At 50.4% G+C, this 13,530-nt stretch overlaps 1 protein-coding gene across 6 annotated transcripts in view; it reads right to left on the bottom strand.

The window, feature by feature from the left end:
* Window positions 1–11,891: 11,891 nt before the first annotated feature.
* The window catches only part of CHD2 (chromodomain helicase DNA binding protein 2), a 119,177-nt gene continuing 117,538 nt past the window's right edge, over window positions 11,892–13,530 (bottom strand). For all 6 annotated transcript variants that reach the window (XM_060259791.1, XM_060259793.1, XM_060259792.1 and 3 more), the window contains 2 exons: window positions 12,919–13,162; window positions 11,892–12,256 (listed from right to left, as the gene is read on the bottom strand). In XM_060259791.1, coding sequence (XP_060115774.1) covers window positions 11,923–12,256; window positions 12,919–13,162 — 578 coding nt within the window. In that variant the 3' untranslated portion in view covers window positions 11,892–11,922. The remainder of the gene's footprint in view (window positions 12,257–12,918; window positions 13,163–13,530) is intronic.

Here is a 13,530-nt window from a genome sequence, read left to right as displayed (position 1 = left end):
AGGAAACCAGGCCAGGTATCACATTAAAAAAGGTAAAGGTCGTCCCCTGTGCAAGCACCAGTCGTTTCCGACTCTGGGGTGACGTTGCTTTCATGACATTTCCATGGCAGACTTTTTACACTGTGGTTTGCCGTTGCCTTCCCCAGTCCTCTACACTTCCCCCCCAGCAAGCTGGGGACTCATTTTACCAACCTTGGAAGGATGGAAGGCCGAGTCAACCTTGAGCCAGCTATCTGAACCCAGCTTCCGCCGGGATCAAACTCAGGTCGTGAGCAGAGAGCTCGGACTGCAGTACTGCAGCTTTACCACTCTGCGGCACTTCATTTATACCCTACTTTACTTCCTCAGTGGGGACTTAAAGGGGCTTTCATGTATTCTCCCCTGCTCCATTTTGTTCTTACAAGATCCCTATAGAAACGTTTAAATATGGCACATTTTTAAAAGACCATTTAGAGAAAATTATTTTCCTGTGGGGTAGTTAGGCTGGGAGTGTGAAACTGGCCCAAGGTCACCCAGAGGGCTTCCGTGGCAGAGAGGGGATTTGTAAGAACATCAGAGAAGCCATATTGGATCAGGCCAATGGCCCATCCAGTCCAACACTCTGTGTCACACAGTGGACAAAACCCAGGGGCCATCAGTAGGTCCAGAAGGGGACCAGAACTCCAAAAGCCCTCCCACTGTTGCCCCCCCCCCCCAAACACCAAGATAGAGCATCATGGCCACAAATATAAGGACATAAGAGAAGCCATATTAGATCATGCCACTGGCCCATCCAGTCCAACACTGATTCACATAAGAACATAAGAGAAGCCCTGTTGGATCAGGCCAGTGGCCCATCCAGTCCAACACTCTGTGTCACATAAGAACATAAGAGAAGCCATGTTGGATCAGGCCAGTGGCCCATCCAGTTCAACACTCTGGGTCACATAAGAACATAAGAGAAGCCCTGTTGGATCAGGCCAGTGGCCCATCCAGTCCAACACTCTGTGTCACACAGTGGTCCAAAAAAACCAGGTGCCATCAGGAGGTCCACCAGCAGAGCCAGGACTCCAGGAGCCCCCCCCCCACGGTTGCACCCCCAAGCACTAAAAAGACAGCATTACTGCTCCAGACATAAGAAAGGAGACGCCATGTTGGATCAGGCCAATGGCCCTTCCAGTCCAACACTCTGTGTCACACAGTGGCCAAAAACCAGGGGCCATCAGGAGGTCCACCAAAAGGGCCAGAACTCCAGAAGCCCTCCCACTGTTGCCCCCAAGCACCAAGAATGCAGAGCATTACTGCCCCAGACATGAGAACATAGGAGATGCCGTGTTGGATCAGGCCAATGGCCCATCCAGTCCAACTCTCTGTGTCACACAGTGGCCCAAATCCAGGTGCCGTCAGGAGGTCCCAGACAGGTTCCATCTCTACTTTGTGGCTAAAAGCCACTGATGGACCTCTGCTCCATTTGACCCTGGATCTCCCATATCATATCATCTTCTGACTCCAATCACTTCTCCCTGTTGGATTTGATACACACTTCAGCTATTCCCAAATGATGTGTTGTGTGAAATAATCAGAAATTCAAAGCATCCATTCTATGTCAGCAGCCTTCAAGGCCAGAAATCGGCATACCCATGGGACCATCTCTACCTGTATGTGCACTCCAGGCCAGCCGTGCCTGCCAGTTCCCAGCCTGAGGACATCTGCCTGGCTTCAAGCAGAGCCAGGGCCTTCTCAGTTGTGGAAGGATGGCTCAGAACTAGGGTTACCAGATGTCCTCTTTTTGTGAGTGTGTTCATCCTCTTTTTGGCTCTTTTAAAAAAAAAACTGATGAAAATGTCCTCTTCTTTTAGGGTTAGGAGGTTAGAAATATTCTTAGTAGCAATTATCATCGCTTAAATGAGGGGTGGCCAGACGGTGACTTGGAAGCCACATGTGGCTCTTTCACACATATTGTGTGGCTCTTGAAGCCCCCACCGCCCTGTCAGCTGGTTTGGAGAAGGCATTTAAAGTTAAAGTTGCTTTCTTTCTGTTTCTCCCTCCCTCCTTCCTCCCCCATCTATTTCCTTCCTTCCTTCTTTCCTTCCTTCCAACATCTGACGTCCATGTCTTGTAGTTCTCACACATCTGATGTTTATTCCATGTGGCTCTTACGTTAAGCGAGTTTGGACACCCTTGGCTTAAATAGCAGGGGGTATTCAAAATGAGATCTGTCACAATGATCACTTGTTTGAAGTAGTCGGGAAATATGTCCTTTCTTCCTGGTATTTTTGTATTTGTGTGCACGTGTGTGTGTGTGTACCTGGAAGTCATGGCAACTTCTGGTGACTGACCTCTACTGGAGGATATTCAGAGAGCTGGCTGAATAAAGCCTGCCTCTGCGTCTTCTGCGACTTCTGGTATTGCCAGGGTCGATCCCGCTTAGCTACCGAGATCTGATGAGATGGGGCTTGCCTGAGCGATACAGGTCAGGGCTAATATGTCCTTTTTTCAAACGAGGGTAAACCTCTGAGAACAGGAACTCATGCAGGTATGCGACAGACAGCCTTCTTAGAGAGAGGCCATTCATGCTCTGCTGAATACGAAGCTCCTCCTCCAATATGAACATATGAAGCTGCCTTCTACTGAATCAGACCCTTGGTCCGTCAAAGTCAGTATTGTCTACTCAGACTGGCAGCGGCTCTCCAGGGTCTCAAGCTAAGGTTTTTCACACCTATTTGCCTGGACCCTTTTTTGGAGATGCCAGGGATTGAACCTGGGACCTTCTGCTTACCAAGCACATGCTCTACCACTGAGCCACCGTCCCTCCCCTAATGATAGGATATGTACCCTGCGAATATCAGATGCTTGTGTTGCATAGGTCTGTGTTACAAACAGATTAAACGTCGTAACATGAGTGTGAGTTTCTAAACAATTACAAAATGGAAGATTCTATGAATTTAATACAAAACAGTTGGGACCCATAAATATTCCGTTGTTCACAAATTCACAGCTGTGTCACCCTATTCCTCCTGGCCAGCTTCCAGTGTGGTTGAAGCAATTACCCACCCCCAGACCAGTTTCCACATCTAAAAAGGCATCTGGCAACTTCGGGACCAGTGGCTGCAAACTGCGGCTCTCCTAACTAGAGACCCCTCTTGTAAGGCTATTGAGGGGTAAAAGTGATGTTTTTTGTAGAAGATACAAGAATTTTGACAATCCCTTGGACTACAAGGAGATCCAATCAGTCAGTCCTAAGGGAGATCAACCCAGACTGTTCCCTGGAAGGTCAGATGCTGAAGCAGAAGCTCAAAGACTTTGGCCACCAAATGAGAAGGGAGCCCTCCCTGGAGAAGACTCTTGAGAGTCCCTTGGACTGCAAGAAGATCCAGTCAGTCAGTTCTAAGGGCAATCAATCCAGACTGTTCCCTGGAAGGTCAGATGCTGAAGCTGAAGCTCAAATACTTTGGCCCCCAAATGAGAAGGGAGCACTCCCTGGAGAAGACCCTGATGCTGGGAAAGACAGGGGGCAAAAGAAGAAGCGGAAGGCGAAAGAGGAGATGGCTGGACAGCATTACTGATGCAACTAACATGAATTGAGGATGGTGGAAGACAGGAGGGCCTGGCATGGCTTTGTCCATGGGGTCACAAAGAATCAGACTTGACTGTGCGACTGAACAAGTCAATGCAGGGACGAGGCTCAAACGCCAGATCTGAGAGGCTTCTGAAGTCCAGAGTTTAACGGATATGAGGAAAGTTTTGAGTCCTGCGGCACTTTTAAAACCAACACGTTTAATTCTGGCCGCAAGCTTTTCTGTGCGGCATGCACGGACATTAAAGCTTATCAGAATTAAACTTTGCCGGTCTTAAAGATGCCACTGGATTTAAACGTTCTTTTGCTTCAGAATTTCATTTCATTTTATTCGATTTATATCCCGCCCTCCCCACCGAGGCGGCTCAGAATCAAAATGTCTACCCACCTGATATTACCGGGGGGCGGGGGGACTCTTTGAAAGTCTCTGAGAATCTCACATTTACATTGTAAACCCAGGGAAGGGATCAGTAGAGCCGGGTCTCCCTCTAGACCGTTTTTTCCATTACCTCTCCCCCACCCCTTCCCCCTCCCTCCCTCCCTATCCATTTTGTAAAAATAATACTGAGCAAATCGTGTTTTAAAAGGACTCTGCCATTAGAACAGACAGAGAGCCAGTGCTGTGTAGGGAGTCAGCTGCCGGATTAGGATCTGGCAGGGCTTTTTTTTTTGGTAGAAAAAGTCCAGCAGGAGCTCATTTGCCTATTAGGCCACACCTCCTGGTGTCATTGTTGTTTCACACAGAGCTTTTTTTGTAGAATCTGCCTAGCAGGGGCTCATTTGCATATCAGGCCACACCCCTGACATCGTTTCACAGGGTTTTGTGGAAAATGCCTAGCAGGGACTCATCTGCATATAAGGCCATACCCCCTATGTCATCGTTTCACACAGGGCTTTTTTGTGGGAAATGCCTAACAGGGACTCATTTGCGTATTAGGGCACACCCCTGACACCAAGCCAATCGGAACTGCATTACTGCTCAAAAAAAAAGCCCTGGGATGTGGAAGAGCTGGGTTCGAATCCCCACCCTTCCCTGGAAGCTGGCCCGCTGACCTTGGGCCTTGCCCTGCACTCTCAGCCTAACCTGCCTCGTAGGGTTGTTGTGAGGGTAAAATAGAAAGATCGTCGGAAGCCACTTTGGTTCCGTACTGGAAAGAAAAGTGATGTCTAAATGAAGTAGATAAATATTACCCCAAGTCCTTGCACAAACAAAGGTGTGTGGGGGGGAGGGGGAGATAGGGTACATCCAAGTTTTTTTTTTAACCCTTGCATTCACTTGCTGTGATATAACTTCGCCACCACGCATCTCCAATGAATCTTCCAGTGGATTTGTACACATTGTGGGGTGCTGGTGTTTTCTTCAAGGGCTAAGAAGGAGACGATCAGGCCACAGTTCCAAGCAGGGTTCCTTCCAAGCTGAGCTAGTGTGAACTAGCTCACAGCTGTTTAGCCTCTGGCTCACACATTTTTTGTCTTCGCCCGAAAAATGGTCTCAGAGCACAATAATTTATGCAGGAGCTCACAACTTAAACGCCAGTAGCTCACAAAGTACTTCTTCACCCAAAGGGTGATTAACATGTGGAATTCACTGCCACAGGAGGTGGTGGCGGCCACAAGCATAGCCACCTTCAAGAGGAGGTTAGATAAAAATATGGAGCAGAGGTCCATCAGTGGCTATTAGCCACAGTGTGTGTGTGTGTGTGTGTGTGTGTATATATATATTGGCCGCTGTGTGACACAGAGTGTTGGACTGGATGGGCCATTGGCCTGATCCAACATGGCTTCTCTTATGTTCTTATGTGACACAGAGTGTTGGACTGGATGGGCCATTGGCCTGATCCAACATGGCTTCTCTTATGTTCTTATGTGACACAGAGTGTTGGACTGGATGGGCCATTGGCCTGATCCAACATGGCTTCTCTTATGTTCTTCTGTGACAGAGTGTTGGACTGGATGGGCCATTGGCCTGATCCAACAGGGCTTCTCTTATGTTCTTATGTGACACAGAGTGTTGGACTGGATGGGCCATTGGCCTGATCCAACATGGCTTCTCTTATGTTCTTATGTGACACAGAGTGTTGGACTGGATGGGCCACTGGCCTGATCCAACAGGGCTTCTCTTATGTTCTTATGTGACACAGAGTGTTGGACTGGATGGGCCATTGGCCTGATCCAACATGGCTTCTCTTATGTTCTTATGTGACACAGAGTGTTGGACTGGATGGGCCACTGGCCTGATCCAACAGGGCTTCTCTTATATTCTTATGTGACACAAAGTGTTGGACTGGATGGGCCATTGGCCTGATCCAACATGGCTTCTCTTATGTTCTTATGTGACTCAGAGTGTTGGACTGGATGGGCCATTGGCCTGCTCTAACATGGCTTCTCTTATGTTCTTATGTCAAAGTAAAATCGTTGCTCACAAGACTCCACAGCTTAGAGGGACAACTGGCTCCAAGGGCAAGCTGAGATTAGGCAGGGAGGCAGGTATTGCCCCACCTGAAGGAATGCAGGCAGATGGCAGACAGTAACCTTTCACTCCCCTGCCCCTCTTTAAAAAAAAAAAAATCAACCCCTTCCTTCTAGGGCGCAGCCAATGGCTCTCCTTTCCTCATTTTATTCTCACAACCACCATGGGACTCTAGTAACACTTTAAAGACTAAGACCGATTCCCCACTAGCCTTATGCCGCTCTTCTCTGCGGGGCTTCTGTCCGATTTCACACTCTCTGCTCCGGGGCTGCAACTCGCTTTGCCTTTTGCACGTGGCAAACAGAAACTGGTTTTGAGAGGATCTCGTTTGCTGTGAGAAAGAGACAGAGTGAGTTGCAGTCCCAGGGCAGAGAGTGTGAAATCCGACAGAAGCCCCGCGGAGAAGAGGAGAGCGAGAGCGGCATAAGGCTAGTGGGGAATTGGTCTAACAAAATTTGTGGCAAGGAAGGAGCTTTGGTGCGTCACTTATCACTGCTTCAGGTATCTTAGTGACTCAAGCAAGAACATAAGAGAAGCCATGTTGGATCACGCCAATGGCCCATCCAGTCCAACACTCTGTCACACAGTGGCCAAAAAAATTATATATATATATATATACACATACATACACACACACACACACACTGTGGCTAATAGCCACTGATGGACCTCTGCCATATTTTTATCTAAACCCCTCTTGAAGATGGCTATGCTTGTGGCCGCCACCACCTCCTGTGGCAGTGAATTCCACATGTTAGTCACCTTTTGGGTGAAGAAGTACTTCCTTTTATCCATTTCAACCTGTCTGCTCAGCAATTTCATCGAATGCCCATGAGTTCTTGTATTGTGAGAAAGGGAGAAAAGTACCTCTTTCTCTACTTTCTCCATCCCATGCATTATCTTGTAAACCTCTATCATGTCACCCCGCAGTTGACATTTCTCCGAGCTAGAGTCCCAAGCATTTCAACCTTTCTTCATAGGGAAAGTGTTCCAGCCCTTTAATAATTCTAGTTGCCCTTTTCTGGACTTTCTCTCCAATGCTATAATATCCTTTTTGAGGTGCAGCGACCAGAACTGCACACAGTACTCCAAATGAGACCGCACCATCGATTTATACAGGGGCATTATGATACTGGCTGATTTGTTTTCAATTCCCTTCCTAATAATTCCCAGCATGGCGTTGGCCTTTTTTATTGCAAACGCACACTGTCTTGACATTTTCAGTGAGTTATCCACCACGACCCCAAGATCTTTCTCTTGGTCAGTCTCTGCCAGTTCAGCTCCTACCTCATCACAATTTTTGTTAGCCTTTGAAAACAAATCAGAAGAGTTTCCGGCTCAACATGAGGAAGAACTTCCTGACCGTTAGAGCGGTTCCTCAGTGGAACAGGCTTCCTCGGGAGGTGGTGGGCTCTCCTTCCTTGGAGGTTTTTAAACAGAGGCTAGGTGGCCATCTGACAGCAATGAATTTAGGGGGAAGTGTTTGTGCTTGAGAAGTGGTGGCGGCTACAAGCATAGCCAGCTTCAAGAGAGGATTGGATAAAAATATGGAGCAGAGGTATTGGAACTCCCTGTGGCGCAGTGTTAAAGCTGCAGTACTGCAGTCCACAGCTCTGCTCATGACCTGAGTTCGATCCCGGTGGAAGCTGGTTCAGGTAGCCGGCTGCAGGTTGACTCAGCCTTCCATCCTTCCCAGGTCGGTAAAACGAGTCCCCAGCTTGCTGGGGGGAAAGTGTAGAGGACTGGAGAAGGCCATGGCAAACCACCCCGTAAAAAGTCTGCCGTGAAAACGTTGTGAAAGCAAAGTCACCCCAGAGGCGAAAACGACTGGCTCTTGCACAGGAGACTACCTTTACCTTTATTTGTGAGTTTCCTGCATTGTGCAGGGGGTCGGACTAGATGACCCTGGGGGTTCCTTCCAACTCTATGATTCTATGAGGCTCTTGGACTCTTTCTCTTTCCTTTGCTACAGACTAACACAGCCCACCTTGACCTGTGAGGTAGGCGAAGCTGAGCCCAATGGACCCCCAGGCAGGTTTCACGGCTCAGGTTTCCCCACCTCTCACTCAGTGTTCTTAACCACTACACCGCACTGCCTCTCCCTTCTGAAGCTACTATGAATTCACAGAGATGCCTGGAACTCTCCCAGAGAAGCAGAACTTCCTTTGGTCTGATCAGAGGCCCAGATGGACGTTTGCGGGGTGGAATTCTAGCAAGAGCTCCTTTGCACATTAGGCCACGCACCCCTGATGTAGAGCCAATCGTCCCAGAGCTTAAAAGGCTCTTTTTGGCAAGCTTTTAGAAGATTGGCTACATCAGGGGGTCGCAGCCCAATATGCAAAGGAGCTCCTGCTAGAATTCCACCCCTGGACGATCGTAATCTGAGAAACCCCACTGGGTTTGGTGTAGTGGTTAAGTGCGCGGACTCTTATCTGGGAGAACCGGGTTTGATTCCCCACTCCTCCACTTGCAGCTGCTGGAACGGCCTTGGGTCAGCCACAGCTCTGGCAGAGGTTGTCCTTGAAAGGGCAGCTGCTGTGAGAGCCCTCTCCAGCCCCACCCACCTCACAGCGTGTCTGTTGTGGGGGAGGAAGGGAAAGGAGATTGTGAGCCGCTCTGAGACTCTGTCCTTGAAAGGGCAGCTGCTGTGAGAGCCCTCTCCAGCCCCACCCACCTCACAGCGTGTCTGTTGTGGGGAGGAAGGGAAAGGAGATTGTGAGGCTCTCTGAGACTCTTCGGAGTGGAGGGCAGGATATAAATCCAATATCTTCATCTACCTCACAGGGTGACAGTTGTGGGGGAGGAAGGTAAAGGAGATTGTGAGCCACTCTGAGACTCTTTGGAGTGGAGGGCGGGATATAAATGCAATACCATCTTCTTCTACTACTACCACCACTATCCACCCCCACCAGCCGACAAAAACGAGTCCACCGAAAGTTTGTGGAAAACGTCTGCGTCACGTTTTTAATATACAAGAATCAAACCATTTTACAATGTAGGAAAATTTCATACTCTATAAACAACGTATTTACATCAGAAATCACTAGAACGGTGGCCCGAGGTTTTTTTTTTTTTGTCACAAATATAAATTAATATTAATTACTGTTTCGTTTTCTTTCCCTCCCCCCCACCATTAAGTCAACAGGGGTTTTCTTCTCCCCTATGGAGTCCATACTTTTGTAAGGAAAGGCCCCCTTCCAACCTCTTGGTTACCGCAGACACTGAAATGGGTAGACCCAAACTGCACTGGGTCACGCTGAAATGGGTCGTGGCAATTCCGCCCCCCCCCCCCAACAAAGAATCCATTAATAGTAATCCAGCCAAACTGGACACCGATTCAGCATTCATTCATCCTACAGCAAAAGTTTTTCTTTACTTCCGAGTTGAGCGTTTAACACCATTTGTAGAGGAAAATCAGAAATAAAAGACCAGTGTGGTTTTTCTCCCCCTTCCTTGGGCCTGCAGAACTGCCAGCTATTGCGGGCTGGGGGTGGGTAGAAGCATACCGAGTGAGAGGATCTAGACATCGGTTTAAAAAGTGCATACCCCCTCCCCCCCTTCCAGAGACTGGATTTTCCCAAGCACTGTCCGTTCTCAGCTGTGTGCATATTACTTGCCCTTAATTTGATACTCTCCCACGGTTTCTTAGGCCCAAACAAAGCCTTCCCCGTCAAGTGCAAACTTTTCTTTAGAAAGCCACAGATGAAGCCTTCACCCTTGCTCATCACCCCATCACCTTTTTCGTTTTTTAAAAAAACGAGAATCTCCAGATATTTTCTGTGGGCTAGATTTCTGAAGGTTGTGAAAATACCTACCCGCCCCCCCCCTTCCTTGAAAGAACACCCTCTCCCCAAGGGAAATCCCTCGTCCGTATCTGGCAGAGCCACCTGACTTAAACGCAACTACTGCTCATGTCAGCCGAGTTTACTTCCCTGTAATACTACGAGGACTGGGCGTTGCTTAAACACACAGACACGCATGCAAATATCCCTTAATTGTCAGTCCCGTTGTTAGCTACAACACTATGGCACGCAAACATCCTTCATTAAGACAGTGAGGTTTCAGGAAGGGGGAGGGCTGTTCAGAATCGATTCACATTATCCGCCAGCCCCCCCGAGTCTGAAAACAAGTGGACCCTTTGAAGAAAACCCTATAGTGTCTTTCCCACTGACATAGCTTATTCATTTCACAGACGGCGCAAGGATCCTGAGCATCTCCCGGGCTGAGCCCTTTAAGGAACGCTCGGGGGGGGGGGGGGTTGACTCCGGAACGCTTAACACTTTTGGAACTCGCCCGCGTTGCCAGGCAGAACGACGAGGGGCCGCCCAGAAAGCAGAACACTGTTCTCGGGGTTCGTTTCAGGCTGCGTCTCGCTTGTTTGGTACGGAAATCGCAAGCTGGCGGAGCTCACCAGCCCAGCTTCAAAACACGAGTCTGAGGAACGCCCCTCTCACCTTAACGCTTTGGACCGTAATACATGGCTGGGTTCGTCAGACAGGGGCTTTCTGGATCCCTGCTCCTTCCGCGCTTGCAGGATTAGCTAACGTAAACCCTGGAAACGGCACACAGATTTGGGACGCGGTTCTTCGACATGCGTACGAACGCGCAAGAGCCGATGGAAGATCTTCCTGCGCTGATGCACGGGACGCTTTCCCCGGTGATCGAGGATTGGCTACGGGCTCGCACCTAAGGGGCTGAGCGGTCCGCTTTTCTTCTGAGCCAAGCGACTCCCCCTTTTTTGCTGTGTTCTTCCATCCCCTCTAGAGGGCGCCTGTGCTCTCGCAGCCATCCGGAAACGCTCGCGGGGAACGGACACAGCGAGCCCGGCTCCGTCTGGGGTACCGACCTGTGCTCTCTGCGCTGCTGAGAAAGTCTGGGTCGGCCTTACAGCTGTGGCCAAGAGCAAAAGTGTGGTGGTGGGGGGGAAACGGGAGGGGGCACGGGAACTCCAATCAGCAAACGCCAAAGCTTTCCCACAAAGCTTGCACTCCGAGTGCCCAGTCCAATCCTGGCTCTCCCCCTCCCATGAAGACGCGATTTAACCCACCTGGGGGGACTCCTCTCTACGTATACAAGGACTCTTTCTTCCTTAAGTTCAGGGGACCCCCCCCAAAAAAGAAAACACTCTGTCTATGCTTCCTCCTGCTGTGTACACATCACCGTAACACAGAAATGGCATGAGAAATTGTGAATCTGGAAGAGAAATGAGACATCTGCAACAAGAGGCATTTGCACATTTTCCACTCTTTTTGGTGCTCTATGCTAAAGGGGAGGAGGTCCTTGTCTCCAAGGCTCACAGTTCTACTCAGGTTTCGTTACTGAAAGGCCTTTTTGCCAAGCTCGGGATTCAACCCTTTCTCATCAATTCCCCCTCCCCCAAGCCCCTATTTCACACATTGAGCCGCTGAGGGCTACAATTCAAGTTCCTCCCTCCTCCCCACACGCTCATCCCTCCAACAACCCCCCCCCCCCAAATCCTAACTCCAAAGTTGCACCACTCCTTTCCCACCTGCACCCCTACGCAGACGGAACATCCAAGTCCCGGGACCCGGGGCATGAAAGCAAAACTCCCCGGCGTCCGTGAGAGTCCGTTCAATTCGACATTTGGGCGCACAAACGAAAATGGGTAGGTGGGGGAAAACCCGACGGGCCCGCCTTTCCCCCAGGGTGCAAGGAAAGCGGCTCCCAATGTTCGGCCCGCAGGGTTACGGGAGGAGAGATCAGGGCAGAAAATTCGGACGCCCTGAACGATGTCTGGCTCCTATGATCCTTCTGCAGGTGCGAAGCCCAGCCCAACGGCCGCTCACTTGGAGTCTCTGGGCCTGAGCCTGGTAAACTTTTACCTCGGATCAAGTTGGGGTGGTTCTCCCTCCTCTCCTGTTCTCCCCTGCCCCCTCTATGTCTTCCGGGCGCTCCAATTATAATCCGGAGTGTTCTTTTGTTCTAAAGACCTCTCCAGGGGCGACCGATGATCCAGGGGGGACTTGGCGTCGTGGGGGGACTTCTGCGACGGAGGGGAGCGAGGGTCCGAGACTTGGGAGTGAGAGACGGGGAGCAGCTGTTTGTAATCGGCCGATTTGTCTGGGTGGAAAGAGCGGTAGTGATCCAGGGGTCCCTGGCCGTGGTACCCGATGGGAGGCCTATGGTCCGACATCCTCCGGAAGTCCTGTGGGTGGTAGTTTGGGGCCCTGAACTCGTCAGACCTCCGCCGCTTGGAATCGTGGTGGTGCCTGGGGAGAAACAAGCACAGAAAAACAATAAGCTCGAGAGGAGAAAAAGAACTTCCCACCATTGAACATAAGAGAAGCCGTGTTGGATCAGGCCAATGGTCCATCCTGTCCAACACTCTGTGTCACACAGTGGCCAAAAAAATTACACACACACACTGTGGCTAATAGCCACTGATGGACCTCTGCTCCATATTTTTATCTAACCCCCTCTTGAAGCTGGCTATGCTTGTAGCCGCCACCACCTCCTGGAGCAGTGAATTCCACATGTTAATCACCCTTTGGGTGAAGAAGTACTTCCTTTTATCCGTTTAACCCGACTGCTCAGCGACTGCTTAGAGCAGGGGTGTCAAACATGCAGCCCAGGGGCCAAATCAGGCCCCCAGGGGGCTCCTATCAGGCCCCCGAGCAACTGGCTGTCATCTGCTTCCCTCTCTCTCTCTCTTGCTTCCTTCTGCATCACGACTTGCTTTGCAAGGCTTGCTCAATCGCACAGGAGCTACAAAGCAAAGCCTCTTTGCCGACAGTTGCTCGCCTTGGTTGCCGGTGGAGTATAAAAACTGACTTTAGGTGATCGGGAAGGGAAGCTTGGGGGGGGGGGGGGGAATTCAACTGCTAAACATGCTAGCCAGCTCCCCAAGGCCCTTGCGGGGGCAGCGCCTTACCTCTCATAATAATCCCGGTGACCACGGTGGTCTCGGTCGCTGTTGTACGGCTCGTACGGCCGCTTGCGGGACATGTTGTTCAGGCGGTAGTTCCCCGAGCTGCGGTGCGGCTCCCCACGCACCCGGCGGTCCCCGTAGTGGTGCTCCTTGTACCACTGCTGCTCGTAGGGGTGGTGCCGTTCCCCGCCCCACATCTGGTTGCCGCCGTAGTTGAATTTGCGGTCCCTCGGCCACTCGCCCCGGTCTGCACGACAGGAGGGGGAAAGAGGGTAGCCTCTCTTGAGTCGACTGTTTATCGCAGCATCTTCAGGGCAATCCCCCACCCACAGCCCCAGGATGAGTCATCCCCAAGGTGGTGCACCCGCCCATGGGTTTCCTGGTACCCGTTTGCCTCTTCTCCAGAGCATTTATTTCCTGAAAGCAAAGAGCCGATTGTGGCTTTCTGTCAACACACTTAGCTCTTTCCTTACACGATGCAGAATATTATTGCCTATCCTTTTCCCAACGAGGGCTTTTTTTTTTGTAGCAGGAGCTCCTTTGCCTATTAGGCCACACCCCCCTGATGTAGCCAATCTTCCAAGAGCTTCCAGGGTTCTTAGTACAGGGCCTCCT

The sequence above is a fragment of the Heteronotia binoei genome, chromosome 19 (assembly GCF_032191835.1).
Source record: "Heteronotia binoei isolate CCM8104 ecotype False Entrance Well chromosome 19, APGP_CSIRO_Hbin_v1, whole genome shotgun sequence".
Lineage (NCBI taxonomy): Eukaryota > Metazoa > Chordata > Lepidosauria > Squamata > Gekkonidae > Heteronotia > Heteronotia binoei.
Note: the sequence above shows the minus strand (reverse complement) of the source record. Positions and strands in the feature narration are given on the sequence as shown.